The 27,929-nt window shown below is 45.9% G+C and overlaps 1 protein-coding gene across 4 annotated transcripts in view; it reads right to left on the bottom strand.

Annotated features, from left to right (window-relative positions):
• The window catches only part of LOC122937800 (oocyte zinc finger protein XlCOF6.1-like), a 34,094-nt gene extending 6,246 nt beyond the window's left edge, over positions 1-27,848 (bottom strand). The window contains exons 1-3 of one of the 4 annotated variants that reach the window (XM_044292872.1): positions 27,811-27,848; positions 25,794-26,197; positions 19,047-19,149 (exon numbers count right to left, since the gene is read on the bottom strand). In XM_044292872.1, the coding sequence (XP_044148807.1) occupies positions 19,047-19,149; positions 25,794-25,868 (178 nt within the window). In that variant the 5' untranslated portion in view covers positions 25,869-26,197; positions 27,811-27,848. Of the gene's footprint in view, positions 1-19,046; positions 19,150-23,531; positions 23,597-23,673; positions 23,727-25,793; positions 26,261-27,810 lie in introns of those variants that run through there. The other 3 variants (XM_044292881.1, XM_044292854.1, XM_044292864.1) reach the window with 3 other exon arrangements.
• Positions 27,849-27,929: the final 81 nt, after the last annotated feature.

Genomic DNA, 27,929 nt, shown 5'->3' with positions numbered 1-27,929 from the left:
CAGGAGGGAAAAAGAATGGGTTTAAACTGCCAGGAAAAGAAGGGTCAGTGGTTGGGCATCCATATCTCGAGTGCAGAGACTGGCCGTGTTCTGCCCCCACAGCCCCGATATCTCTGCTGGACATCAGGAAGCTTTCATTCGGTCCTTTCATCCCTTTTATTTTCACACACTGTTGAATGCATAGAGTAACTGGATGGAGCTTTTCACCTTTTTATCTGACAATCACTTTTTGTATCGCCAGAAATCACGCAAGACTTCGGTGAATTAATTCGGTATTCCTATCTGCGTCTTTAAAAACATTTTAAAATAGGAATCCGAAGTTGGCATTGGTACTGAGGTACCAGCTGCTCCCACCAAACCCAATTTCAGATTCTTATTTTAAAATGTTTGTGAAGACGCAGATATGAATACAGTAGTAATTCACCGAAGTCTCGTGCAACACAAATTTTGCCTACGCGCAGACCATACATTTTAACGCTGTGCAGAGAGAGCATTAAAATTGAAGTTTACGAAAAAATCTACTTCGGATCTATGATCCGAAGCTCGTTTCGCTCCAGACTAAACGTCACCGTAACCAACAATCCTTTGTACCTTCCTAAATAAACTGTAACCATCAAGCGGAACCACTTTGTATTTGTAACTATAACACATTTTGCTAATGTCGTTTAAAAAAAGAAAAGTTATTTGCAGACAGGAGCAGATCAATTCTAGACAAATCAAATTCGTTAGAATTTTCAAAAAATCATGCTTTGGCTACGTTCACATCTGTGTTTTCCTTTCTAGTTTTGACATCCGGCAGAGGATCTCAAAACCGGAGGAAAAAGCTTCAGTTTTGTTCTCATTCATTGTCAATCGGGGAAATTTTTTTATAAAATGGAATGGAGAGCACCGGAATACATTCCGTTCTGGATTGTTGCGTTCGCATACTACTGAAAGCAGCGTTTTTGTGTGTGTCATGGGAAACTGAACATGCCGGATCCGGCACCTAAAACCCTGTAAATCAAGGTACACGAAAAAACGGATCCAGCGCCCACTGACTTTATATGGTTTTAGTGCTGGATCCGGCTTGTTCATTTTCGACATACACTACTCACAAAAAAATTGGGATATTTGTCTTGTGGGTGAAATTTCAGGATGAACCTAAAATGCCCTCTAACCTTTACAGGAGAACTTAATGTGACCTTATCTAACCTTCTGAAGGCACATGTCCAACTGTTCAGTGTGTCAGGACTTTCTGCACAACTTGCTGTTCTCTAACAAGGAGCTTAAAGGGATTCTGTCATCAGAATTTAGGCCTATAACCTAAACATATGGCGAGGTCCCTACTAATACACAGAATCCTAAAGTGACCTTATAATCATATAAAACAGGTTTATATCACCTGTCACTCACGTCATGAATGTGTCCAAGGGGACGTCTCACGATGCAGGGTGCCCGGCTGCAGCCATCTCCTTTCGGTGCCCAGCGCCGCCTTCTGAATTGAAATCACCGCCCTCCCTTTCATTAGAGCCGCCTACCTCAGTCATCGCCGCCTCTCTAACGTCCGCTCTCCTCAGCCAGATCCCGCACGTGCGCACTAGGTATAACCTGAGGAGAGCGGACGATTTCAGAGGCAGCGCTGATGTTAGAGAGGCGGTGATGACTGAGGTAGGCGGCGCTAATGAAAGGGAGGGCGGCAATTTCAATTCAGAAGGCGGCGCTGGGCACCGAAAGGAGATGGCTGCAGCCGGGCACCCTGCATCATGAGACGTCCCCTTGGACACATTTGTGACGCGAGTGACAGGTGATATAAACCTGTTTTATATGATTATAGAGCCACAGGCGCATTTGATAAGGTCACTTTAGGATTCTGTGTATTAGTAGGGACCTCGCCATATGTTTAGGTTATAGGCCTAAATTCTGATGACAGAATCCCTTTAACGGCAAAATTCACAACAGGAGTTTGATCCATGAATTGCCCAATAAATTTCCTGGTTCAATTAGAATTGGTATTAAACAGTCCTCCTCAACATGCTGTTCACATTTTGACATCATGAGACCAAGACGACACTTAACAATTGATCAAAAGTACATTGTGAGGCTTCAAGCTGGATGTTCTCAGATGAAAGTGGCCACTGAGCTTCACAGAGAGTCCACATCCCACACTGATGGCCGCTTCATTAATTACATTAGCTTGGTCTGCGTGCTAGACGACCTGCAAGGCACAGGCGTCATTGTCTTGTATGGGACTGGGAGCATCTACGATGGATGAGGGAGCAGTGGGCCTCAGTGCTGTTCAATGATGAAAGTCGATTCACGCAGAAATGATGGCTGCCGACGATGTTGGAGACGTTAAGGAGAGCGCTCTGCATCAGCCACTGGTGTCACCAGATGAGGCTTTGGTGGTGGCGGTGTTACAGTGTGGGCAGGTGTGTCTAGTCAATACAGAACTGCCCTACAATGTGTGAATGGTCCAGTGGCAAGCTCATACTATCTGAAGAAAATCATTAATCCAGTCATTGTGCCTGTGCAGGAAGAACACAGGCCTAATGTCATCTTCATGGAGGACAATGCTCCAGCTCATTGGGGAACGGCTACTAGAGACTGGGGGACCTAACATGGAGTGGCCTGCACTTTTTCCAGACATGAATCCTATTGAAAACCTATGGGATCAGCTGAGTCGTCGTGTAAAGGCTCGTAACTGTGTACACCAGCACCTCGATGACTGAGGGCCGCCCTTCAAGAAGAGTGGAACCCCATGTCTCAGCAGACAATAAGGCGGCGTGTGAACAGCAGGAGACGTCCTTGTCAAGCTGGAATTGATGCTCAAGGCCACAGGACAAGTTCCTGAGACACAGACATTTTTTGTGGGAGTATACCCTTCAGAGGCAATTTTTGTTTATGATATCATTTTACTAATTTTTGCCTAAAAATTGTACTTTCAATTGACCTTTATTAGAAATATTGAGCTATTCTGTCACAAAGGGTTAGCGTTTTTCTAGCTGTGCGATTGGTACTTTACTTTTCACTTTGTGCTGGTCATCTAATAAACCTCATCTCTAAACTATTGAGAGGTCATAAATACTTATTTAAGCCACATTCTTATAAGTAAGATAAGGACTGATCTATAATAAGTGTGGAGGAGGTCAGAGAGCAGAGATAAGGAGCCTGTCAGCTCCACAACTGACAGAAAATCCACAGGCAGGTAGTAGAGCATCTCAGCTCTGGACAGAGAATAGGATTCCATATTTTAAAAAAAAAACACCAATTTAAAAAAAAGATTTTTAGCTCAAAATAAGTACAATGCAATAAGAAAAAAAATGCCCCAAAGGTGTGCATAGCCTTTAAATCTGCAGTACATTTTTTTTATGTGCAGGAGACAGCTAACAGCCTTTACACTACTACTACTATTACCCATGGATAGCCGCACATCTCCTGCCTTGACCATCAGGTTCCATACTGTACCGTTGCTGCTCCCAAAAAAGGGTGAATGTTTTTACAGTTTTTTTTTTGGTCATACAATAGCCCTTGCTTCTTCATTTTCGGCCCAACGTGTTATGAACTCCTTCGAGACATTCACTGTACATGTACAGCAGACGTTGGGCCTTTAAAGATAGCACCTACTGGGGAGATGATTTCTCCTATAATGTGAAAGCACGACCACCAATGCTGGATTACAGAGTGGTTGTAAACATGGAAACGAGCTGATGGAAAAACGAATTAAGCCAACAAAGGAGGCAATATGGATAATAACAATACATTAGTAACTGCCTGGAATTAAGTGCATCCACATTATAAATGGCATCTGCTGAAGTGAGACAAACCCTATAACCGATCACAACTTCTGAGTGGTCTTTTCCAAGGAGAAATCCAGTCAGTTTTATCTCATAGGGAACACTGTAAATACAAAACCCATAAAACTATATAAATGTGGTATCACTGTAATCGTACTGACCCGGAGAATGAAGGGAACAGGTCAGATTTATCTCATAGGGAACGCTGTAAACACAAAACCCATAAAACTATATAAATGTGGTATCACTGTAATCGTACTGACCTGGAGAATGAAGGGAACAGGTCAGTTTTATCTCATAGGGAACGCTGTAAAAACAAAACCCATAACACTATATAAATGTGGTATCACTGTAATCGTACTGACCCAGGGAATGAAGGGAACAGGTCAGATTTATCTCATAGGGAACGCTGTAAACACAAAACCCATAAAACTATATAAATGTGGTATCACTGTAATCGTACTGACCTGGAGAATGAAGGGAACAGGTCAGTTTTATCTCATAGGGAACGCTGTAAATACAAAACCCATAAAACTATATAAATGTGGTATCACTGTAATCGTACTGACCGGAGAATGAAGAGAACAGGTCAGTTTTATCTCATAGGGAACGCTGTAAATACAAAACCCATAAAACTATATAAATGTGGTATCTCTGTAATCGTACTGACCCGGAGAATGAAGAGAACAGGTCAGTTTTATCTCATAGGGAACGCTGTAAATACAAAACCCATAAAACTATATAAATGTGGTATCACTGTAATCGTACTGACCCGGAGAATGAATAGAACAGGACAGTTTTATCTCATAGGGAACACTGTAAAAACAAAACCCCATAAACTATATAAATGTGGTATCACTGTAATCGTACTGACCGGAGAATGAAGGGAACAGGTCAGTTTTATCTCATAGGGAACGCTGTAAACACAAAACCCATAAACTATATAAATGTGGTATCACTGTAATCATACTGACCCGGAGAATGAAGAGAACAGGTCAGTTTTATCTCATAGGGAACGCTGTAAATACAAAACCCATAAAACTATATAAATGTGGTATCACTGTAATCGTACTGACCCGGAGAATGAATAGAACAGGACAGTTTTATCTCATAGGGAACACTGTAAAAACAAAACCCCATAAACTATATAAATGTGGTATCACTGTAATCGTACTGACCGGAGAATGAAGGGAACAGGTCAGTTTTATCTCATAGGGAACGCTGTAAATACAAAACCCATAAAACTATATAAATGTGGTATCACTGTAATCGTACTGACCCGGAGAATGATGGGAACAGGTCACTTCTATCTCATAGGGAACGCTGTAAATACAAAACCCATAAAACTATATAAATGTGGTATCTCTGTAATCGTACTGACACGGAGAATGAAGAGAACAGGTCACTTCTATCTCATAGGGAACGCTGTAAATACAAAACCCATAAAACTATATAAATGTGGTATCTCTGTAATCGTACTGACACGGAGAATGAAGAGAACAGGTCAGTTTTATCTCATAGGGAACGCTGTAAATACAAAACCCATAAAACTATATAAATGTGGTATCGCTGTAATCGTACTGACCCGGAGAATGAAGAGAACAGGTCAGTTTTATCTCATAGGGAACACTGTAAAAACAAACCCCATAAACTATATAAATGTGGTATCACTGTAATCGTACTGACCGGAGAATGAAGGGAACAGGTCAGTTTTATCTCATAGGGAACGCTGTAAAAACAAAACCCATAAAACTATATAAATGTGGTATCATTGTAATCGTACTGACCCGGAGAATGAAGAGAACAGGACAGTTTTATCTCATAGGGAACGCTGTAAATACAAAACCCATAAAACTATATAAATATGGTATCACTGTAATCGTACTGACCCATTAAACAATACATACCAAATGCAAATTAGATTTAAGGGTCATAAAGATGCAATTTTTTGTTTTCAATTAAAATCATGGATGGTATTGTGTCTCGGGCTCTTTGATCACTGAAATCAATCTCAGACGTCTGTGATAATTAGTTTGCCAGGTGAGCCCGATTAAAGTAAAACTACTTAAGAAGGACGTTCCACATTATTAAGCAGGTCACACATTTATATGGTTAACAATATTAGAAAGAAAAAGGATCTGTCTGCTGCCAAAAAGTGTCACATAGTGCAACGCCTTGGACAAGGTATGAAAATATTAGACATTTCACGAAAATTTAAAGGGAACCAGTCACCTCCCAAATGCATGTAAACCCGCCAGTAGTACTTCAGTAGCCCGCAGTGTGATACTAATCCTATTTTTCATCCTGCAGTCCGATGCTGCATACGGTCAGAAAACGATCTTTTATCCTCCGTCCGCGCTATTTTGCATGTCAGCTTCAAGTCAAGGTAACCGCGCCCCCTCTTGTCTTGAGTGACATGGGATTGCGCAGTAAAACAGAGGGCACTGTGCATGCGCGTGACTTGGGGAAGCGAAGCTGAACTGCTGGCTGTCACTCAAAGGCAAGAGGGGGCACGGTTACCATGACTTGAAGCAAGGAGGCCGCTACCCCCTCGACTTCAAGCCGGCATGCAAAATAGCACGGACAGAGGATAAAAAATCGTTTTCTGACCGTATGCAGCATCGGACTGCAGGATGAAAAGTATGATTAGTATCACACTGCGGGCTACTCTGAGGTACTGCTGGCGGGTTTACATGCATCTGGAAGGTGACAGGTTCCCTTTAAGCATGATCCTTGTACTGTGAAGAGATTTGTGGCTGATTCAGAGCACAGACTGGTTTGTGCAGATAAAGGCATAATAAGGAAGGTTTCTGCCAGTCCTATTCATCAGATTAGGGCATCGTTCACACTATTGATACAGCCGGAGTACACAGAGCCGTGGACATCAGATACAGCTAGAGCACACAGAGCCGTGGACATCAGATACAGCCTGAGCACACAGAGCCGTGGTAATCAGATACAGCCTAAGCACACAGAGCCGTGGACATCAGATACAGCTAGAGCACACAGAGCCGTGGACATCAGATACAGCTAGAGTACACAGAGCCGTGGACATCAGATACAGCCTGAGCACACAGAGCCGTGGTAATCAGATACAGCCTAAGCACACAGAGCCGTGGTATTCAGATACAGCCTGAGCACACAGAGCCGTGGTAATCAGATACAGCCTAAGCACACAGAGCCGTGGTAATCAGATACAGCCTGAGCACACAGAGCCGTGGTAATCAGATACAGCCTGAGCACACAGAGCCGTGGTATTCAGATACAGCCTGAGCACACAGAGCCATGGTAATCAGATACAGCCGGAGTACACAGAGCCGTGGACATCAGATACAGCCGGAGTACACAGAGCCGTGGACATCAGATACAGCCGGAGTACACAGAGCCGTGGACATCAGATACAGCCGGAGTAAACAGAGCCGTTGTAATCAGATACAGACTGAGCACACAGAGCCGTGGACATCAGATACAGCCTGAGCACACAGAGCCGTGGACATCAGATACAGCCGGAGTACACAGAGGCGTGGACATCAGATACAGCCGGAGTACACAGAGCCGTGGACATCAGATACAGCCGGAGTACACAGAGGCGTGGACATCAGATACAGCCGGAGTACACAGAGCCGTGGACATCAGATACAGCCGGAGTACACAGAGCCATGGACATCAGATACAGCCAGAGTACACAGAGCCGTGGACATCAGATACAGCCTGAGCACACAGAGCCGTGGTAATCAGATACAGCCTGAGCACACAGAGCCGTGGTAATCAGATACAGCCTGAGCACACAGAGCCGTGGTATTCAGATACAGCCTGAGCACACAGAGCCGTGGTAATCAGATACAGCTGGAGCACACAGAGCCGTGGTAATCAGATACAGCCGGAGCACACAGAGCCGTGGACATCAGATACAGCCGGAGTAAACAGAGCCGTTGTAATCAGATACAGACTGAGCACACAGAGCCGTGGACATCAGATACAGCCGGAGTACACAGAGCCGTGGACATCAGATACAGCCGGAGTACACAGAGGCGTGGACATCAGATACAGCCAGAGTACACAGAGCCGTGGACATCAGATACAGCCGGAGTACACAGAGCCATGGACATCAGATACAGCTGGAGCACACAGAGCCATGGACATCAGATACAGCCAGAGTACACAGAGCCGTGGACATCAGATACAGCCAGAGTACACAGAGCCGTGGACATCAGATACAGACTGAGCACACAGAGCCGTGGACATCAGATACAGCCGGAGTACACAGACCCGTGGACATCAGATACAGCCAAAGTACACAGAGCCGTGGACATCAGATACAGACTGAGCACACAGAGCCACGGTCATCAGATACAGCCGGAGTACACAGAGCCGTGGACATCAGATACAGCTGGACCACAGAGAGCCGTGGACATAAGATTCAGGGAACACTTATCAGCCGTTCCTATACGCTCCATATCCCAGTCTTGATCCTTCTCATCTCTGCCATGCCGAGCACCAGAAACTAAAAAGTCTACGTCAGGCAGGGGCTGATATAAACTTCAGCTATAACTTACACAGAAACTGGCATAAGTTATAGCAAATCTGGTGGGCCACACAAAACCTGCTCCCGCACCCCCCCCCCCGCCCCCTTATATCGCCACTTGGAAAAGTGAAGAGAAGGTTACAAAATAGTAAATTATGGTGCACATACGGCGTGTGGCATGATTTGTGGCTTGGTTTATTCATCACATTCCCAGCGGCTCAGAAGTTACAGACGTGCGGTTAGTATTTGGTAGCATAACTTGGGTCAGATATTTCGGCTCGCCTTCCACAAGCGTCTCACAATCAGTAGCTAGAGTTTCAGCCCGCTCCTCCAGACAGAACTGTGTAACTGGCTCAGGTGTGTAGCCTCCTTGCTCACCTTTTTCAGTTCTGCCCAGAAATATCCTTTGGGACTGAGGTCAGGGCCTTGTGATGGCCGCCTCATTGCCCTCACTTTGTTGTCCTCCAGCCATTTTGCCAAAGCTCTGGAAGGATGTTTGGGGTCACCATTCATTTGGTAGACCCATCTGGGAATAACCCACAGGAAGAGCACTTTACTTTCACAAGACCAGAGGACATTTCTCCAGAAAGTAAGACCGTCATCCCCATATGCTGTTGCAGACTATAACCCGTGGTTTTGGAGCAGTGGCTTCTTCCTTGCCGAGCAGCCTTTAGGTCATGTTGGTATAGGACACGTTTTACTGTTGACATATTTTGGACTGTTTCCTCCATTTGGATCATACGGTGAGAAAAATACAAATCAATACATGAAGGCAAAGTCTGTTCACCCCTAGAAAACAGAACGTGTCTCCTTCCTGAACAGTATGATGGCTGCGTGGCTCCATGGTGTGTCACTGACCACGGGGAAAGCTCCTTTTACCCAGCTATTCTAACTCTTATTGATGACGTACAGCCTCACACTGGCTCCGTCCAGCTGCCCATTAGGAGTTACCTACGTCCTACTGACTCCCAGCGATGCTGCAGAATACTCCTCTCCTCTGGATCCTCTAGGCCAAGAAAAAGAACATCTTCACCCAAAGTCCTAAAAATATATTTTCTTTACCTTCAGCTTCCACGTGCCTCACACCTTGGTGCTGCTGCTAATCTGCACTTCTACAGGGTAGGCTATGGAAAGAATCAGTCTCCTTCTCCCTCTGGCAGCAGATACTTCTTACTCCTGCAGAAGGAGTCTTGTCAGTCACACTGCTATGTACTGCGGAGGCCCTGTACTGCAGCTGCCTGTACAGTAAGTGTCAGGAACTTACCTAGCCATAATCATGTAGTGCCATCGCTCTGGTCTGTGCAGTGGTGCAGGGGAGATCATGAGTGGCACGTGCACCAATCACACAGCTGTTTCCAGAAGGTTGTCATGCCGACCAGCAAAGCTCTGGCTGATTGGCCTATCAGAGAGAAGGGAAGCCGGGCCAATCACTGCTCTGGCTCAGCATCCAATCAGAAGGCAGGGAGGGACATTTAAATCAGGTTGTGCCCTTGCCTGTGATATCGTGTCCTGACTCCTGTGCTACTCAGCTTCTACATTAGAACTCCTGTTGAGCTGACCTTGGCTTGTTTCTGGATTACCCCTTAATCTTAATTCAGTTTCTACTGATTCTTCTAGTAAACTGTCCTTGGCTTGTCTTCGGGTTAACCATTTGTCAGCTGATCTGGCCGATTCTGTCTCTCCTGGCTTTGACCCAGCTTGCTGATTACCTTTCTGTTCTAGTAGGTCTGCTACTAGCAGCGAGTGAATGAGTAGAAGATGTGTCTTCTCTGCTTGACACAGGGGTTAGCAGGGTGGATAAAAATCTCTGATTTAAAAAAATATATATATTGGATTTTTTTTATTTAAATCAGATTTTTTTTTATATAAAATGCTAAAATGCTTTTTGGAGGAAAATATATTACTATCCAAAGGTTATTTCATCATGAAATAAAGATTCGGTTTTTAATTATGTAGAATAAGGCTGTACGGGACTCCCATATTGCTGAATGGATTAGGCAGTGGCTGAGGGACAGACAACAGAGGGTTGTAGTCAATGGAGTATATTCAGACCAAGGTCTTGTTACCATCTGGGGCCCATATTGTTTAATATCTTTATCAGCGAAATTGCAGAAGGCCTCGATGGTAAGGTGGGTCTATTTACTGATGACACAAAGATTTGTAACAGGGTTGATGTTCCTGGAGGGATACACCAAATGGAAAAGGACTTAGGAAAACTAGAGGAATGGTCAAAAATCTGGCAAATTTTATGTTGATAAGTGCAAGATAATGCACCTGGGGCGTAAAAACCCAAGAGCAGAATATACAACCAGTGATCCAGTCCTAACCTCAGTATCTGAGGAAAGGGATTTAGGGGTCATTATTTCAGAAGACTTAAAGGTAGGCAGACCATGTCATAGAGCAGTAGGAGATGCCAGCAGAATGCTTGGGTGTATAGGGAGAGGCATTACCAGTAGACAGAGGGGGGGCGCTCATGACGCTCTACAGAGCACTAGTGAGACCTCATCTGGAGTATTGTGCGCAGTACTGGAGACCATATCTCCAGAAGGATACTGATACTTTGGAGAGAGTTCAGAGAAGAGCTACTAAACTGGTCCATGGATTGCAGGATAAAACTTACCAGGAAAGATGAAAGGACCTTAACATGTAGAGCTTGGAAGAAAGACGAGACAGAGGGGAGATGAGAGAGACGGCTAAATACATAAAGGGAATCAACAAGGGAAAAGAGGAGAGAAGATTTACAAGAAGGAAAACTGCTACAAGAGGACAGAGTGTTACATTAGAGGGGCAAAGGGTTAACAGTAATATCAGGAAGTATTACTTTACTGAGAGAGTAGTGGATGCAGGGAATAGCCTTCCTGCAGAAGTGGTAGCTGCAAATACAGTGGAGGATGTTAAGCATGCATGGGATAGGCATAAGGCCATCCTTCATATAAGATAGGGCCGGGGCTATCCATAGTATTCAGTATATGGGGCAGACTAGATGGGCCAAATGGTTCTTATCTGCCGACACAGTCTAGGCTTCTATGTTTCTATATGTGTAATTTTTTTTGGTAAATAAATTCCATGAATCCATTCACAATGTCCGGCTCTTCCAGAGGTTTTTGTAAGATTATTGGGCAGTTTCTCTGCCTACAAGATATTATCACAGATGCTTGGTTTACTTTTGCAGTTCTCAAAACTGAATTTGACTCAGCAGAGATCACAGGCCTCTTCTTCACAGCAAAAATGTTATAACATGAACAGAGTTGAGGAAAATACCTTAATCCTAACTTCTACAAACCTATAAATGCAGAATCCACCGAATCAAACTGATAGGAAAAGTTGTTATTCTAAAAATCTTCATCTACTTGCAGATTATCAGTTATACCAGCAAGAATTAGTCTTTATGTAGAAAACTATGATTTAACCGCCTCCAGACCGCCTAACGCAGATGTGCGGTCCGGTGGCGGCAGCGCTGCGCAGAGTCACGCATATATGCGTCATCTCGCGAGACGCGAGATGACGCGCTTTGCCAGCCCGCGCATGCGCAGTTCGGGCCGGCATTTCGTCAAGGGGGGTCACGTCACCAGCCTGCCAGCCAATGATCGCGGCTGGCAGGCTGATGATTTAAAAAAACAACAATCAAGTGCCAGATAACAGATCATATTAGTAAATATGATCTGTTATATGGCTGGCCTGCTCCTCTGCTGGTCCTTTTCGTCGGTTGGTCTCAGCAGAGGAGCAGCTACACAGTGAGTAGCACCAACACTACATACTAAGCCCCCAGATCACCCCCTGCACCCCAATTAACCCTTTGATCGCCCCTGTCAATCACTAGTGAAAGGAAAAAAGGGATCAGTATAAACTATCACTTTTTTTCTCTCACTGGTATTGACTGATAGGTTTTAGGATAGTTTAGGCCCCTTGGTTATGTAGTTTAGCGATCGGTTAGCGCCCAGCCCACCGCACCGCAGTCACTTATTCGCTGATTAGCGTATCGCTAATCAGCATTTGTACTTTTATAGTATCTGTAAGTGATCAGAACTGATCACAGTCAGATCTATAATTGTATTAGTGTCACTTTAGTTCGCCCTCCACCCAAAACGCAGTGTTTGCCCGATCAGGCCTGATCGGTCGCCCACACGTGCGTTCACCCACGCCCGCCCCGCTGCAGTGACAAAATATATATATATTTTTTTGATCACTGCACATTCACTTTACACGCGCTGCGGCGAAAAAAAAATCAGTTTTGATATTTTTTATCAACCGCAGCGGCCTCCGGTACTTCGCTAGCCTCCCCTTTGTAAGACAGGCTTGCTTTTTTTCTTGGGTAGTCTCAGGGAATACCCCTAAATTTAGTTGCCCACATGTCTAACAGGGGGTATTCTTCTGAAGAGGCCTACAGGCTTCTGACCCAGTCAGATGAGGAATGGGAACCCTCATCTGATGAATCCAGCGGGTCAGAATACGAACCTGTAGAAAGCAGTGGCTCTCTGACCCAAAGTTCGGACGAGGAGGCTGAGGTCCCTGATAGCACCAGGCGTACCCGGCCCCGTGTCGCTATACCGCAGGTTGCGCAGGATCCGCTTCAAGGGCAGCAGAGTGGGGCTGGTGCTGTCGGATTACGTGGTGCGGCATACACCAGCAGCCCAGCCCTTCCTGGACCTAGTACCAGCACTGCCGTAGAACCTGGTGAAGTAGCGAGCACCAGAAGGGCAGTTGAAGCTGGTACGGTGGCACGTGCAGTAGTTACCCCGTCGCAGCCACCGCACAGACAAGCCCGTAGACCCCCTAGAGTCCATGAGGTGCTGGCAAACCCTGATTGGCAGTCCCCAACTTCAGCCGCACCTGTAGTTCCCCCTTTCACCGCCCAGTCTGGAGTTCGGGTTGAGACAGCTCAGATCGGTTCGGCCCTGGGATTTTTTGAGCTGTTCTTGACTGCGGAGCTCTTAGACATAGTCGTGGCCGAAACAAATCGGTATGCCACACAATTTATAACCGCCAACCCGGGAAGCTATTATGCCCAGCCTTTCCGGTGGAAACCAGTCCAAGTTTTCGAAATTAAAACTTTTCTGGGCCTTCTCCTCAACATGGGTCTAACTAAAAAGCATGAATTGCGGTCATATTGGTCCACGAACCCGATTCATCACATGCCCATGTTCTCTGCTGCTATGTCCAGGGCACGTTTTGAGGCCATCCTGCGTTTCCTGCACTTTAGCGACAACACCGCCTCCCATCCCAGAGGCCACCCAGCTTTTGACCGGCTCCACAAAATTCGGCCCCTCATAGACCATTTCAACCTGAAATTTGAAGATTTGTATACCCCAGAGCAAAACATCTGCGTAGACGAGTCCCTGATACATTTTACCGGGCGCCTTGGCTTCAAACAATACATCCCAAGCAAGCGCGCCCGGTATGGGGTCAAATTGTATAAGCTCTGTGAAAGGGCCACAGGCTATACCCACAAATTTCGGATCTATGAGGGAAAAGATCAGACCCTGGAGCTGGTCGGTTGCCTTGACTACCTGGGGAGCAGTGGGAAGACAGTCTGGGACTTGGTGTCACCCTTATTCGGCAAGGGGTACCATCTTTATGTGGACAATTTCTACACAAGTGTGGCCCTCTTTAGGCATTTGTTTCTAGAACGGATTGGCGTCTGTGGCACTGCGCGAACTAGTCGCGCGGGCTTCCCCCAACGGCTCGTTAGCACCCGTCTTGCAAGGGGGCAGAGGGCCGCACTGTGTAACGAAGAACTGCTCGCGGTGAAATGGAGAGACAAGCGTGACGTTTACATGCTCTCCTCCATTCACGCAGACACGACAATACAAATTGAGCGAGCAACCCGTGTCATTGAAAAGCCCCTCTCAGTCCACGACTATAACCTTCACATGGGAGGGGTGGACTTCAATGACCAGATGTTGTCTCCGTATTTAGTTTCCCGACGCACCAGACGCTGGTATAAGAAGGTGTCTGTATATTTGATTCAATTGGCTCTGTATAATAGTTTTGTTCTCTACAGTAAGGCTGGGAGAACACGATCCTTCCTCAAATTTCAGGAAGAGATCATCGAGAACCTCCTGTACCCAGGAGGTTCCATGGCCCCATTCACCAGTGTAGTTAGCCGTCTACACGAGCGACATTTCCCCAATGTCGCTGCCGGTACCTCAACCCAACCGTCACCCCGAAAAAGATGTCGTGTCTGTAGCAGGAGTGGAATAAGGCGTGACACCCGCTATTTCTGTCCTGACTGTCCTGACCACCCTGCCCTATGCTTAGGGGAGTGTTTCCGGAAGTACCACACACAGGTACACCTAGCATAGGGATCACATCTCACCAGGACAGGCACACAGGGCTATTAGGGCCCATTCACACAGAGCTGCTGCAAACATCTCCTTTCACCTGGGACAAAGTGCATAATGTACTTCGCCACATCTTTGGGCGATTTGCGCTTTGCACATTGACCCATGGGGAAGGGGAGGCTTGTCCTATAAAAGGTAAAAAAAACAAAAAAAAAAAACACCAGTAAGCAAAAAAGTTAACGTTCAGTTTCAAAAGTTAAAAAGTTTATATGTTCTGTTCTAAAGTTATTATAAAGTTAATAAAAAATTATTGCGTTGCGGCCTGTTTTTTTTATTTTATTTTTTTTACCTTCCAGGTGGACCAACCGATCGACTAGCTGCAGCACTGATGTGCATTCTGACAGAAGCATTGCGCTGCTGTCAGATTACACGCAAGTCGGTGTATGCGGCGCTGCAAGACGAGATTTCTCCTCTGTAGTAAAAGATACGTTTGCCGAGGCTTATGAGCTGAGGAGGTGGCGGCGTTCCTATGCTTTGGCAAACACTTTGTATATAAAAAAAATCCCGGCAATGATTTATTCATCCACATCGATTGATGTGAATGGAGAAATCGGGTTTGCCAGGGCATACGAGCTAAGTGGGTATGGATGTTGGGCGGAGCTCCTATGTCCTGGCAGACGCCTTTCCCCTCCTTTTTTTTTTTTTTTTGGGCAGAGATTTTTTCATCCACATTGATCGATGCGAATGAAGAAATCTGTGCAGTTCATTTGTTCTTTCAGCCCAGAGGCTGAACGGAAAAAAAATCTCATTACCTGTATGCTCAATATAAGGAGAATAGCAGAAACTCCTAATGCTGGCCATACATGTAATGATTGCGGAGACCCTCAAATGCCAGGGCAGTACAAACACCCCACAACTGACCCCATTTTGGAAAGAAGACACCCCAAGGTATTTGCTGAGGGGCATATTGAGTCCATGAAAGATTTAAATTTTTGTCCCAAGTTAGCGGAAAGTAAGACTGTGAGAAAAAAACAAAAAAAAAATCAATTTCCGCAAACTTATGCCCAAATTTTTTTTTTCGATGAACCCGCCATGCCCCTCATTGAATACCTTGGGGTGTCTTCTTTCCAAAATGGGGTCACATGTGGGGTATTTATACTGCCCTGGCATTTTAGGGGCCCTAAAGCATGAGAAGAAGTCTGGGATCCAAATGTCTAAAAATGCCCTCCTAAAAGGAATTTGGGCACCTTTGCGCATCTAGGCTGCAAAAAAGTGTCACACATGTGGTATCGCCGTACTCAGGAGAAGTTGTGGAATGTGTTTTGGGGTGTCATTTTACATATACCCATGCTGGGTGAGAGAAATATATTGGCAACAGACAACATTTCTCTTTTTTTTATACAAAGTTGGCATCTGACCAAGATATTTCTCTCACCCAGCATGGGTATATGTAAAATGACACCCCAAAACACATTCCCCAACTTCTCCTGAGTACGGCGATATCAGATGTGTGACACTTTTTTGCAGCCTAGGTGGGCAAAGGGGCCCACATTCCAAAGTGCACCTTTCGGATTTCACCGGTCATTTTTTACAGATTTTGATTGCAAACTACTTCTCACGCATCTGGGCCCCTAAAATGCCAGGGCAGTATAACTACGCCACAAGTGACCCCATTTTGGAAAGAAGACACCCTAGTGTATTCCGTGAGGGGCATGTCGAGTTCCTAGAACTTTTTATTTTTTGTCACAAGTTAGCGGAAAATGATGATTTATTTTTTATTTTATTTGTGACAAAAAATAAAAAATTCTAGGAACTCGCCATGCCCCTCACGGAATACCCTGGGGTGTCTTCTTTCTAAAATGGGGTCACATGTGGGGTATTTATACTGCCCTGGCATTTTAGGGGCCCTAAAGCATGAGAAGAAGTCTGGGATCCAAATGTCTAAAAATGCCCTCCTAAAAGGAATTTGGGCACCTTTGCGCATCTAGGCTGCAAAAAAGTGTCACACATGTGGTATCGCCGTACTCAGGAGAAGTTGTGGAATGTGTTTTGGGGTGTCATTTTACATATACCCATGCTGGGTGAGAGAAATATATTGGCAACAGACAACATTTCTCTTTTTTTTATACAAAGTTGGCATCTGACCAAGATATTTCTCTCACCCAGCATGGGTATATGTAAAATGACACCCCAAAACACATTCCCCAACTTCTCCTGAGTACGGCGATACCAGATGTGTGACACTTTTTTGCAGCCTAGGTGGGCAAAGGGGCCCACATTCCAAAGAGCACCTTTCGGATTTCACCGGTCATTTTTTACAGATTTTGATTGCGAACTACTTCTCACGCATCTGGGCCCCTAAAATGCCAGGGCAGTATAACTACGCCACAAGTGACCCCATTTTGGAAAGAAGACACCCTAGTGTATTCCGTGAGGGGCATGTCGAGTTCCTAGAACTTTTTATTTTTTGTCACAAGTTAGCGGAAAATGATGATTTATTTTTTATTTTATTTGTGACAAAAAATAAAAAATTCTAGGAACTCGCCATGCCCCTCACGGAATACCCTGGGGTGTCTTCTTTCTAAAATGGGGTCACTTGTGGGGTAGTTATACTGCCCTGGCATTTTAGGGGCCCAGATGCGTGAGAAGTAGTTTGCAATCAAAATCTGTAAAAAATGACCGGTGAAATCCGAAAGGTGCTCTTTGGAATGTGGGCCCCTTTGCCCACCTAGGCTGCAATAAAGTGTCACACATCTGGTATCGCCGTACTCAGGAGAAGTTGAGGAATGTGTTTTGGGGTGTCATTTTACATATACCCATGCTGGGTGAGAGAAATATCTTGGCAACAGACAACATTTCTCTTTTTTTTTTATACAAAGTTGGCATTTGACCAAGATATTTCTCTCACCCAGCATGGGTATATGTAAAATTACACCCCAAAACACATTCCCCAACTTCTCCTGAGTACGGAGATACCAGATGTCCAGATGTGTGACACTTTTTTGCAGCCTAGGTGGGCAAAGGGGTCCACATTCCAAAGAGCACCTTTCGAATTTCACCGGTCATTTTTTTTACAGATTTTGATTGCAAACTACTTCTCACGCATCTGGGCCCCTAAAATGACAGGGCAGTATAACTACCCCACAAGTGACCCCATTTTGGAAAGAAGACACCCCAAGGTATTCCGTGAGGGGCATGGCGAGTTCCTAGAATTTTTTATTTTTTGTCACAAGTTAGTGGAATATGAGACTTTGTAAGAAAAAAATAAAATAAAAAATAAATCATCATTTTCCGCTAACTTGTGACAAAAAATAAAAAGTTCGATGAACTCACTATGCCCATCAGTGAATACCTTAGGGTGTCTACTTTCCGAAATGGGGTCATTTGTGAGGTGTTTGTACTGTCTGGGCATTGTAGAACCTCAGGAAACATGACAGGTGCTCAGAAAGTCAGAAGTGTTTCAAAAAGCGGAAATTCACATTTTTGTACCATAGTTTGTAAACACTATAACTTTTACCCAAACCATTTTTTTTTACCCGAACATTTTTTTTATATCAAAGACATGTAGAACAATAAATTTAGCAAAAAATTTATATATGGATGTCGTTTTTTTTGCAAAATTTCACAACTGAAAGTGAAAAATGTCATTTTTTTGCAAAAAAATCGTTACATTTCGATTAATAACAAAAAAAGTAAAAATGTCAGCAGCAATGAAATACCACCAAATGAAAGCTCTATTAGTGGGAAGAAAAGGAGGTAAAATTCATTTGGGTGGTAAGTTGCATGACCGAGCGATAAACGGTGAAAGTAGTGTAGTGCAGAAGTGTAAAAAGTGGCCTGGTCATTAGGGGGGTTTCAGCTAGCGGGGCTGAGGTTGTTAACCCCCCAAAATTTTATTTTATTTTTGTAGGCTAATTAAAATCCTTATACTGCGATTTTTCAATATATAGGGCTCTTATCCTTTTCTGTTGGCTAGTTTCTTTAAAAACGGCACTTTTATAATATGTAAATTACTTGCTGGTAAAGAGGTAATTTACATATTATAAAAGTGCCATTTTTAAAGAAACTACTGAACGAAAAAGGGTAAGAGCACTATATATTGAAAAATCGCAGTATAAGGATTTTAATTAGCCTAAAAAAATATATATGACTTTTGGGGGGTGACAGAAGCCCTTTAAAGAGGACCTTTCACCAGATATAAACATCTAAAGTAACTATACAGACATGTAGAGCGGCGCCCAGGGACCCCCCTGCACTTACTGTTATCCCTGGGCGCCGCTCCGGAGCCTATACCGGGAGAACGGAGCGGCGCCCAGGGATAACAGGAAGTGCAGGGGGGTCCCTGGGTGCCGCTCTACACGTCTGTATAGTCAGTTTAGATGTTTTATTCTGGTGAAAGGTCCTCTTTAAATCGAGCCTTACTGACTAGTGATTTAAATCAAATCCAGCCTGGTGGTTATCGCTCACCTGGGTGGTTGTCTGTAGGGATGTCCTCCTTGCACTGGTCATCAGGCCTCATATTAGACTCTGCAGCACGGATATTGTTCTCATCGTTATGCCCTTTCAGTACCTGTGAAACAAATTATGTAAAAGTCACAGAACACGGAGGTCAACCTTTAAAAACATCCTGACCCTGAGCTGAGCGATCACATAAGCCCTGTGACCTGATCCCGCTCCCTTTTTCCCATTCCAGCTGCTCGGTGAGAGGTGAACAGGCCGACTAGCAGAGCCTCCCCAGGACACCTCATACTCCTCTACAGGTCCTGAGCGGTCCATGCTTGGCTGTGGTTCTGTCGGTGACTGCAGAGGTGCAGGGGGTTTTGGCATTGGTGGTCCATGTGGTATGTAGAACCTGCTCGGGAAATGATCTGCAGTGCAGATACAAAACAAGTCAAAGGTGCGGCTTTCATTTCGCCAGCGTGTAACAGGGATACAAATGGATGAATCCACCTGCAATGAGCATGCTGCCGTTCCAGCCAGCTTTACTCGCTTCCCTTGTAGATTGTAAGGTATTAGGTTTGTGTAACCGCTCTCGATGTACAGCACCATGGAATTAATGGCGTAATGAAACCCCTTTACAGTTACTGCTCCGCTGCTGCGGTTCATCGCTGACCCTGATACAGTAGCGGTACCGTCCATGTTGAACACCAGTAATGTACCTGCTAAGTGATATACCACCTCATATGTATATTTAGGGTATGCCAAACTGACGTGCCGATTGATGCACCCTATGCCGCCAGGACAGGCCAGTGAGGTATTGAGTAATATGTGAGTGAAAAGTCCTGCATGTCCATGCTATGTATGACACGTACACTGGGAGTGGTGACATCACAGGAGGCCTATAAAACAGGGATGATGCCCTTGTCAGTCATATAGCTTTATACCGGATGTCATATACACTGACGAGCTAAAGGGTAACAATTATAGCTTGCTGCTTTTCCAAAGCTGCCATTTCAAGTGCTGCTTGTTATAAGTGCATTGGAGATATTCAGGAGATACTCGGGAGGTAATCTGGAGGTGGATACTAGGGATCGACCGATTATCGGATTTACCGATATTATCGGCCGATATTCAGGATTTTGAACACTATCGGTATCGGCATCTATTTTGCCGATATTCCGATAGTGTATGGGGAACACAGATCGCGCTGCTGACAGCGCTCTCCGTGTTCCCCTTAGCAGCACAGGGGAGAAGGAGCAGTGTCTCCTCCCCCTGTGCTGCTCCTGCCGCCAATGAGAAGAGAGGGGACAGGAGGAGGGGAGGAGCTATGGCCACTGCTCCACCAATGAAGATTAATCTATCATTCATTCATATACAGGAGGCGGGAGCTGCAGGATCACATAGCCGGCTCCCGACCTCTATGAGCAGTAGCTGCGATCTGCGGTAGTTAACTCCTCAGGTGCCGCGGATCGCAGCTACTGCTCATAGAGGTCGGGAGCCGGCTATGTGATCCTGCAGCCAGCTCCCGCCTCCTGTATATGAATAAATGTGGGATTAAGCTTCATTGGTGGCGCAGTGCGCCCCCCCCCAAGCCCCCCAGTATCAGACATTGGTGGCGCAGTGCGCCCCCCCCCCAGTGGTGGCGCATAGGGCCCCCCCACCCCAGTCGCAGTGCGCCCCTCCACAGGATCCCCTCTCCCTTGCTCCTCCGATCGGAGCCCCAGCAGTGTAATGCTGGGGCTCCGATCGGTTACCATGGCAGCCAGGACGCTATTGAAGCCCTGGCTGCCATGATAAGCTCCATGCTGCTGTGTGCACAAAGCACACAGCAGCAGGGACAGTGTGAGCTCCTATTCACCCTGATAGATCTCTATCAGGGTGAATATGACAAGGGTTCTAGTCCCTAAGGGGGCTAAAAGTTAGTAAAAAAATAATAAAAACACCAAAATATTAAATATACATTAACAATAAACATAAATTTTCAGCAGATTTGTGGGAATTTTTTACTTTTTTTTCAAAAATGAAAATTCCCAGAATATCGGTATAAATTATCGTCTATCGGCCTGAAAGTTCACAAATTATCGGTATCGGTATCGGCCCTAAAAAATCAATATCGGTCGATCCCTAGTGGATACAATCTAAACAAGTAAGATTTGTTTGTTTAAAATCTTTCCCCTCTTTACAATGGCAGACCTGGTTCTGTGCAGGAATTGTTGTGCTTTTATTTCAGGTTCCACTCTTCAGAGGTTTGGATACTGTCTGATCTGTAGACAGCTCTCCATAATGCAGCAGGAAATTACCTTTTTGAAATATGAGATTTGTAAATTAACCATTAAGCAAACTCAAACTGAGAACATTGCAATGCCACTGCCACAGAGGCCCCCTAGAAATGGAAGATGGGTTACTGTAGGTTCGGAGTCGACAAGTGAGCTCATCACAAGGTCTATCAGTTCTGGTAGTGGAGGCGGCTCGTATGCTTCATTATAGTAAGATCACAGATGTCCATGAAAGCACCGTGTGATGCACATTACACAAGTCTGGAAAAAGGTGTCAAGAAGTATGAAAAAGGTGAAGAAGCCTCGACTTATGGGTTCAAAGGGGTCTGGAAGAAACAAGGGATAAGTGGCTAACGGAGCGAGAAATTGAAGGAACTGTCAAGTCGGGAGGAGAAAACCTGATAATTTGGGGTTGTTTCACAGCCAAATGGTTCCATGACAATGAAGTAGAGGAGCTGGATCAGCCCCACAGACCAGACCTCAACCCAATCCAACACTTAGAGTTGAAGAAAAAGCTGTATTCATAGCCAAGTGAGGCGACCAGTATGCACCAACATTGGGAACGTGTGGAAGAGATCAGGGAACAGATTTTGGTCGAGACATGCTTGAATCTGATGGAGAGCATGCCCAGAAAGATTCAGGCCGTGCTGAAAGCCAAAGGTGGATCTACAAAATACTAAAAAAATAAAAATAATTTGAATTTTAGGAGCAAAACAGTAACAATGCAGTTACTTGAGAAGAATCTGAGAACTAATCTTATGCTAAATAGCTGTAAGTCCAATGTATGTATGAGATGGCTGAGATGACTGTCTATAAAATGATGGGAGTCTCCCGTCCGAAGCTGTAGTGGATGGCGAGATATGGGGCCTGAAAGTCAGAAGTTCTAAACATTATTACCCTTTTGCTAAAAAATGACATATGGTCATCAGGTTCAACCAAGGGATGTTATTGGGCTCTGTCAATATGGCGCTGTTGTAAGATGCACTGTATTACACTGCAAAATGTCGACCAGTAAGTGGTTAGGGGCCATACACACTGCAACCTTGGGCGGAGTCAGAGATCAGTGTAAGGGTTAACCCTATGGCATCCCCATGCTATGTAGCAGATTAATGAGGCCATGATTAGAGTTGCCCATGAGTACCTTGTAGTGGAACCAAACTGATGAGAGAGTGTTTTCCAGCCACTGGAATACAGAGGACCGGTCACACACTACGTAGTAGTTAGCTAGCAAGTAGAGGTAAGTGGAGCTCTTCACTTCTTCAGGGCTTACTTAGGGGCGGTGAAGCAGTAACACCTGCAGCAGTAGACGAGTGTTCATCAGGGGCAGACGACTTCCATTTCCTAGCATCTGGTGAGTGTTCAGTGGACCTGTGGTAACCAGGCCAGGACGAACAGTCCAGTCAGCTTGGGAAATGGCATGGTTTCCATTGAAAAGGGGAGTGACCTAAGATGCACCATTTTGGGCTAAAACTGCACCACAGCTCTACTGTAAAATTCTGTCGAATGTGAGACAACCAATAGTTGGCATAGAGTTAGACAAAAGTGCCTACCCTGCACCAGATTGATCATCCAGTCTGAGCCCTTGTGCTGCAGGTCTATACAGTCAGGCTTAGTAAATCTTCCCCTGTGTGCTTCCCAAGCCTGTGCCCTCAAAGAGAGACTGTTGTACCCACTGAGCCCACACCCTCTTCTGAGAGCTACCAACATCTGCTGCAAATGTGCCACTGATTCCTGTCATCAGCCTTGAGTGGGGAGCGACTTACACCACTCACAAGCCACAAAGATCATGGGTAAGGTCTGACCCCTTACAAGACTCCCTCAGGACTCGCAGAATCAGTCTAGGGAATCTGTGTGTGGTCCTCCTGCCTCGATATGGACAACAGAAGGACACACCAAAGGGTAGGATTCTGAGAACAATTGTAGGATAAAGGGTAATGAGGACTTTTACTACTGCACGGTCAACAGTTCTGATAACGTTCACTGGCAGGCATAACTGACAACAATCTGTAGGGTAGGACCTGATCATAATAGCGGGAAAAACTCTAATCAGCAAGACAACCAAAACCAACATGCCAGGAGTCGTTATCGGAGCCAAGCTGCACATCTTCTAGAGGCTGGATGAAGGGATGGCAGCTCAGTGACCACATCAGATGCATCCCACACATGTGTACTCATCATGGACAGACATGATCTTCTACAGATCCCAGGGAATATTTCTGATACTGTCTCTCCATACCTGATGATCCTGAGGAAGTCGAGGACTAGGACGACTCTCTGGGGCTCTTCTCTTACTAAAAATAACTGTAGGAGACACTAAATGAAATCATCCTTCAAATACAAATAATACAGAAAGATGTGCACTTAGCCATATCCGTTACCTGGAGATGTGAGGGGCTGGTGCTCCTCCATCATGGCCTTCTTGTACAGATCCTTGTGTCCTTCTATGTACTCCCACTCCTCCATGGAGAAATAGACAGTGACGTCCTGACACCTTATAGGAACCTGACAACACAATGACACCGTCATCACCCAGACCCATCCAATGCTGTTACTGGAGAATTTCCCAGCATTCCCAGCAGTGTCACCTCTCCAGTCAGCAGCTCCATCATCTTGTGGGTGAGTTCTAAGATCTTCTGCTCATGTATCAGGGGGTGAGGGGGAGGTTCTGCGATGGGGCGTAAAGTTCTACCACAAGATTCAACCAAAGGGGTCTGACAGTGCTCACTGGATGTCTTCTTCACAACTGTATAATCCTATGTATGAGGAGACAATAATAAATATCACTACATACATGCACAGAACCTCTCTCCTCTCCAGTCTCATCTAATGATGTAATGTGACATCATCAGAACCTCTCCTCTCCAGTCACATCATCTGGTATTACTATAGATAATGATGTTATGTGACATCATCAGAACCTCTCCTCTCCAGTCACATCATCTGGTATTACTAGAATGATGTAATGTGACATCATCAGAACCTCTCTCCTCTCCAGTCACATCATCTGGTAATACTATAATGTGACATCATTATCTATGGTAATAACAGATGATGTGACTGGAGAGGAGAGAGGTTCTGATGATGTCACATTACATCATTATGAAACCAAAGTTGAGTTGTTTGGAAGAAACACACAACACTATGTGTGGAAAAAAAGAGGCACAGCACACCAACCTCAAAACCTCATCCCAACTGTGAGGTATGGTGGCGGGGGCATCATGGTTTGGGGCTGCTTTGCTGCGTCAGGGCCTGGACGGATTGCTATCATCGGAAGGAAAGATAAATTCCCAAGTTTATCAAGACATTTTGCAGGAGAACGTAAGGCCATCCGTCCACCAGCTGAAGCTCAACAGAAGATGGTGCTGCAACAGGACAACGACCCAAAGCATAGAAGTAACTCAACAACAGAATGGCTTAAACAGAAGAAAATCCGCCTTCTGGAGCGGCCCAGTCAGAGTCCTGACCTCAACCCGATTGAGATGCTGTGGCCTGACCTCAAGAAAGCGATTCACACCAGACATCCCAAGAATATTGCTGAACTGAGACAGTTCTGTAAAGAGGAATGGTCAAGAATTACTCCTGACCGTTGTGCCCGTCTGATCTGCAACTACAGGAAACGTTTGGTGGAAGTTATTGCTGCCAAAGGAGGTTCAACCAGTTATTAAATCCAAGGGTTCACATACTTTTTCCACCTGCACTGTGAATGTTTACATGGTGTGTTCAATAAAAACATGGTAACATTTAACTCTTTGTGTGTTATTAGGTTAAGCCGACTGTGATTGTCTATTGTTGTGACTTAGAGGAAGATCAGATCACATTTTATGACCAATTTGTGCAGAAATCCAGATCATTCCAAAGGGTTCACATACTTTTTCTTGCAGCTGTATATGAGGACGGAACGCTAAACTCCTCAATCATCAGGCAACATGTTGAAGAGTAAATCAAGAACTCATTTATTGAAGACCAACTCAGAGTCTATATACAGTTCAAGAAGTCTAACAACATAACTCAATCAAACATGAACAGCGCGCAGACATCCTCCCCCCCCCCCCAGTGTCTTAATGAAAGAATAGGGAGAGAGGAGACACATGTGATGGGATTATCTCCTGAGTGCATCATAGGGTGATCTACTCCTCTACACCGGAGTCGGCTACTTCTTAATCCTATCACTAACACAATAGAACAAAGGGACAAATAAACTAACACAATCAGTGGGAGTCTCAGAGCAGAGTTAACCCTTTTTGTGTTGTGGGATTCACACCCTGCACCTTTAATGGGCAATAGGAAAGATGTGGTCTATAACTCCACACATAAATCAGGGTTAATAGTTCCTTGTAACTCCAAGAGGTCTGAGGGGGTCTCCATAGTTCTGGAGGTCTCAGGCTTCTCCAGCAGCCCCAGTGACTGTTCAGCCCGTCACAGGGACATCATCAGAATCTCTCCAGTCACAGCATCACCAGAGATAATGATGTAATGTGACATCATCAGAACCTCTCACCTCTCCAGTGAGCCAGAAGATGATCTCTAGGGTGAGATCTAACATTCTCTCCTCCATCTTGTTGACTGTATCCATCAGGGATATAACCTTCTGCAGCAGATATGGACCGCGGGTCCTGTGTACTAGAAACCTGTTTGGAGAGAAGTGGACATGTGAGGAGATATTGCCGTCCTGAGCTTCTATTCTCTCTTGGTATGGACTGGGAGAAGAGTTTTCCGGCAGTTCCTCAAGTTTGTGGGAAGTCGAACCGTCACCAACCTATCCCAAGGACCATCGATATCAGGAGCCTGGAGAGTCCTCTCAGGTGTTTCTTTCCAGGGACTCTGAACCTGCTGTAAAATCGTCTCTTTTACTAAATCCAGATAATGGAGCGCCTTCCACCCGGCTTTAGCTTTTCTCTTCTCCTGTTATTGGAGACGTCAAATATTCAACTACATTCGCGGAGTTCACCAGGAGACAAAACTACATTTCCCACTTCACTGCTGGTTACATCCCACCCCCACCTCATTCACAAACTGCCCTTAGATTGTTCATAACCACCCCCTTTACCCCCTACCCCCTCTCCGCCTAGCTCGCTGACAACCTGCCCCTCTGCTCCCTAGCTCACTGACAACCTGCCCCTCTGCTCCCTAGCTCACTGACAACCTGCCCCTCTGCCCCCTAGCTTACTGACAACCTGCCCCTCTGCCCCCTAGCTCACTGACAACCTGCCCCTCTGCCCCCTAGCTCACTGACAACCTGCCCCTCTGCTCCCTAGCTCACTGACAACCTGCCCCTCTGCCCCCTAGCTCACTGACAACCTGCCCCTCTGCTCCCTAGCTCACTGACAACCTGCCCCTCTGCCCCCTAGCTCACTGACAACCTGCCCCTCTGCTCCCTAGCTTACTGACAACCTGCCCCTCTGCTCCCTAGCTCACTGACAACCTGCCCCTCTGCCCCCTAGCTCACTGACAACCTGCCCCTCTGCTCCCTAGCTCACTGACAACCTGCCCCTCTGCCCCCTAGCTCACTGACAACCTGCCCCTCTGCTCCCTAGCTCACTGACAACCTGCCCCTCTGCCCCCTAGCTCACTGACAACCTGCCCCTCTGCCCCCTAGCTCACTGACAACCTGCCCCTCTGCTCCCTAGCTCACTGACAACCTGCCCCTCTGCCCCCTAGCTTACTGACAACCTGCCCCTCTGCCCCCTAGCTCACTGACAACCTGCCCCTCTGCCCCCTAGCTCACTGACAACCTGCCCCTCTGCTCCCTAGCTTACTGACAACCTGCCCCTCTGCTCCCTAGCTTACTGACAACCTGCCCCTCTGCTCCCTAGCTTACTGACAACCTGCCCCTCTGCCCCCTAGCTCACTGACAACCTGCCCCTCTGCTCCCTAGCTTACTGACAACCTGCCCCTCTGCTCCCTAGCTTACTGACAACCTGCCCCTCTGCCTCCTAGCTCACTGACAACCTGCCCCTCTGCTCCCTATCTCGCTGACAACCTGCCCCTCTGCTCCCTAGCTCACTGACAACCTGCCCCTCTGCCCCATAGCTCACTGACAACCTGCCCCTCTGCCCCCTAGCTCACTGACAACCTGCTAGCTCACTGACAACCTGCCCCTCAGTCCCTAGCTCACTGACAGTATACAGTATACACAGTGCACTGCAGACACCATGCGGTATACACAGTGCACTGCAGACAACAGGCGGTATACAGTTTACACAGGGCACTGCAGACACCAGGCGGTATACAGTTTACACAGGGCTCTGCAGACACCAGGCGGTATATGGTATACACAGGGCACTGCAGACACTATAGGCGGTATATGGTATACACAGGGCACTGCAGACACCAGGCGGTATATGGTATACACAGGGCACTGCAGACACCAGGCTGTTTAGGGTATTGAGAGGTAATAGAAGAAGTCAGAGGCCAAGAAGAAACCAGCCTCAAAAAGAAGATGTAGAAAATGCAACTGCTTCTATGGTCCAGCCCTGCAGGGGTTAATGAAACCTGTGCCCCCGGTGACCACTCACCACCTCCTCCAGCAGAAGCTAGAGAAGACTTCTTCCCGGTAGGTATGACGTCACAGGAAGAGGCGGGCACTCCGGGTGTAATGGGCGGGGCCTCTCTGAACAAGGAAGAAGATGCATAT

This window comes from Bufo gargarizans, chromosome 1, assembly GCF_014858855.1.
Source record: "Bufo gargarizans isolate SCDJY-AF-19 chromosome 1, ASM1485885v1, whole genome shotgun sequence".
NCBI lineage: Eukaryota > Metazoa > Chordata > Amphibia > Anura > Bufonidae > Bufo > Bufo gargarizans.
The sequence above is the reverse complement of the archived record's forward strand: the minus strand, read 5'-3'. Positions and strand labels throughout refer to the sequence as shown.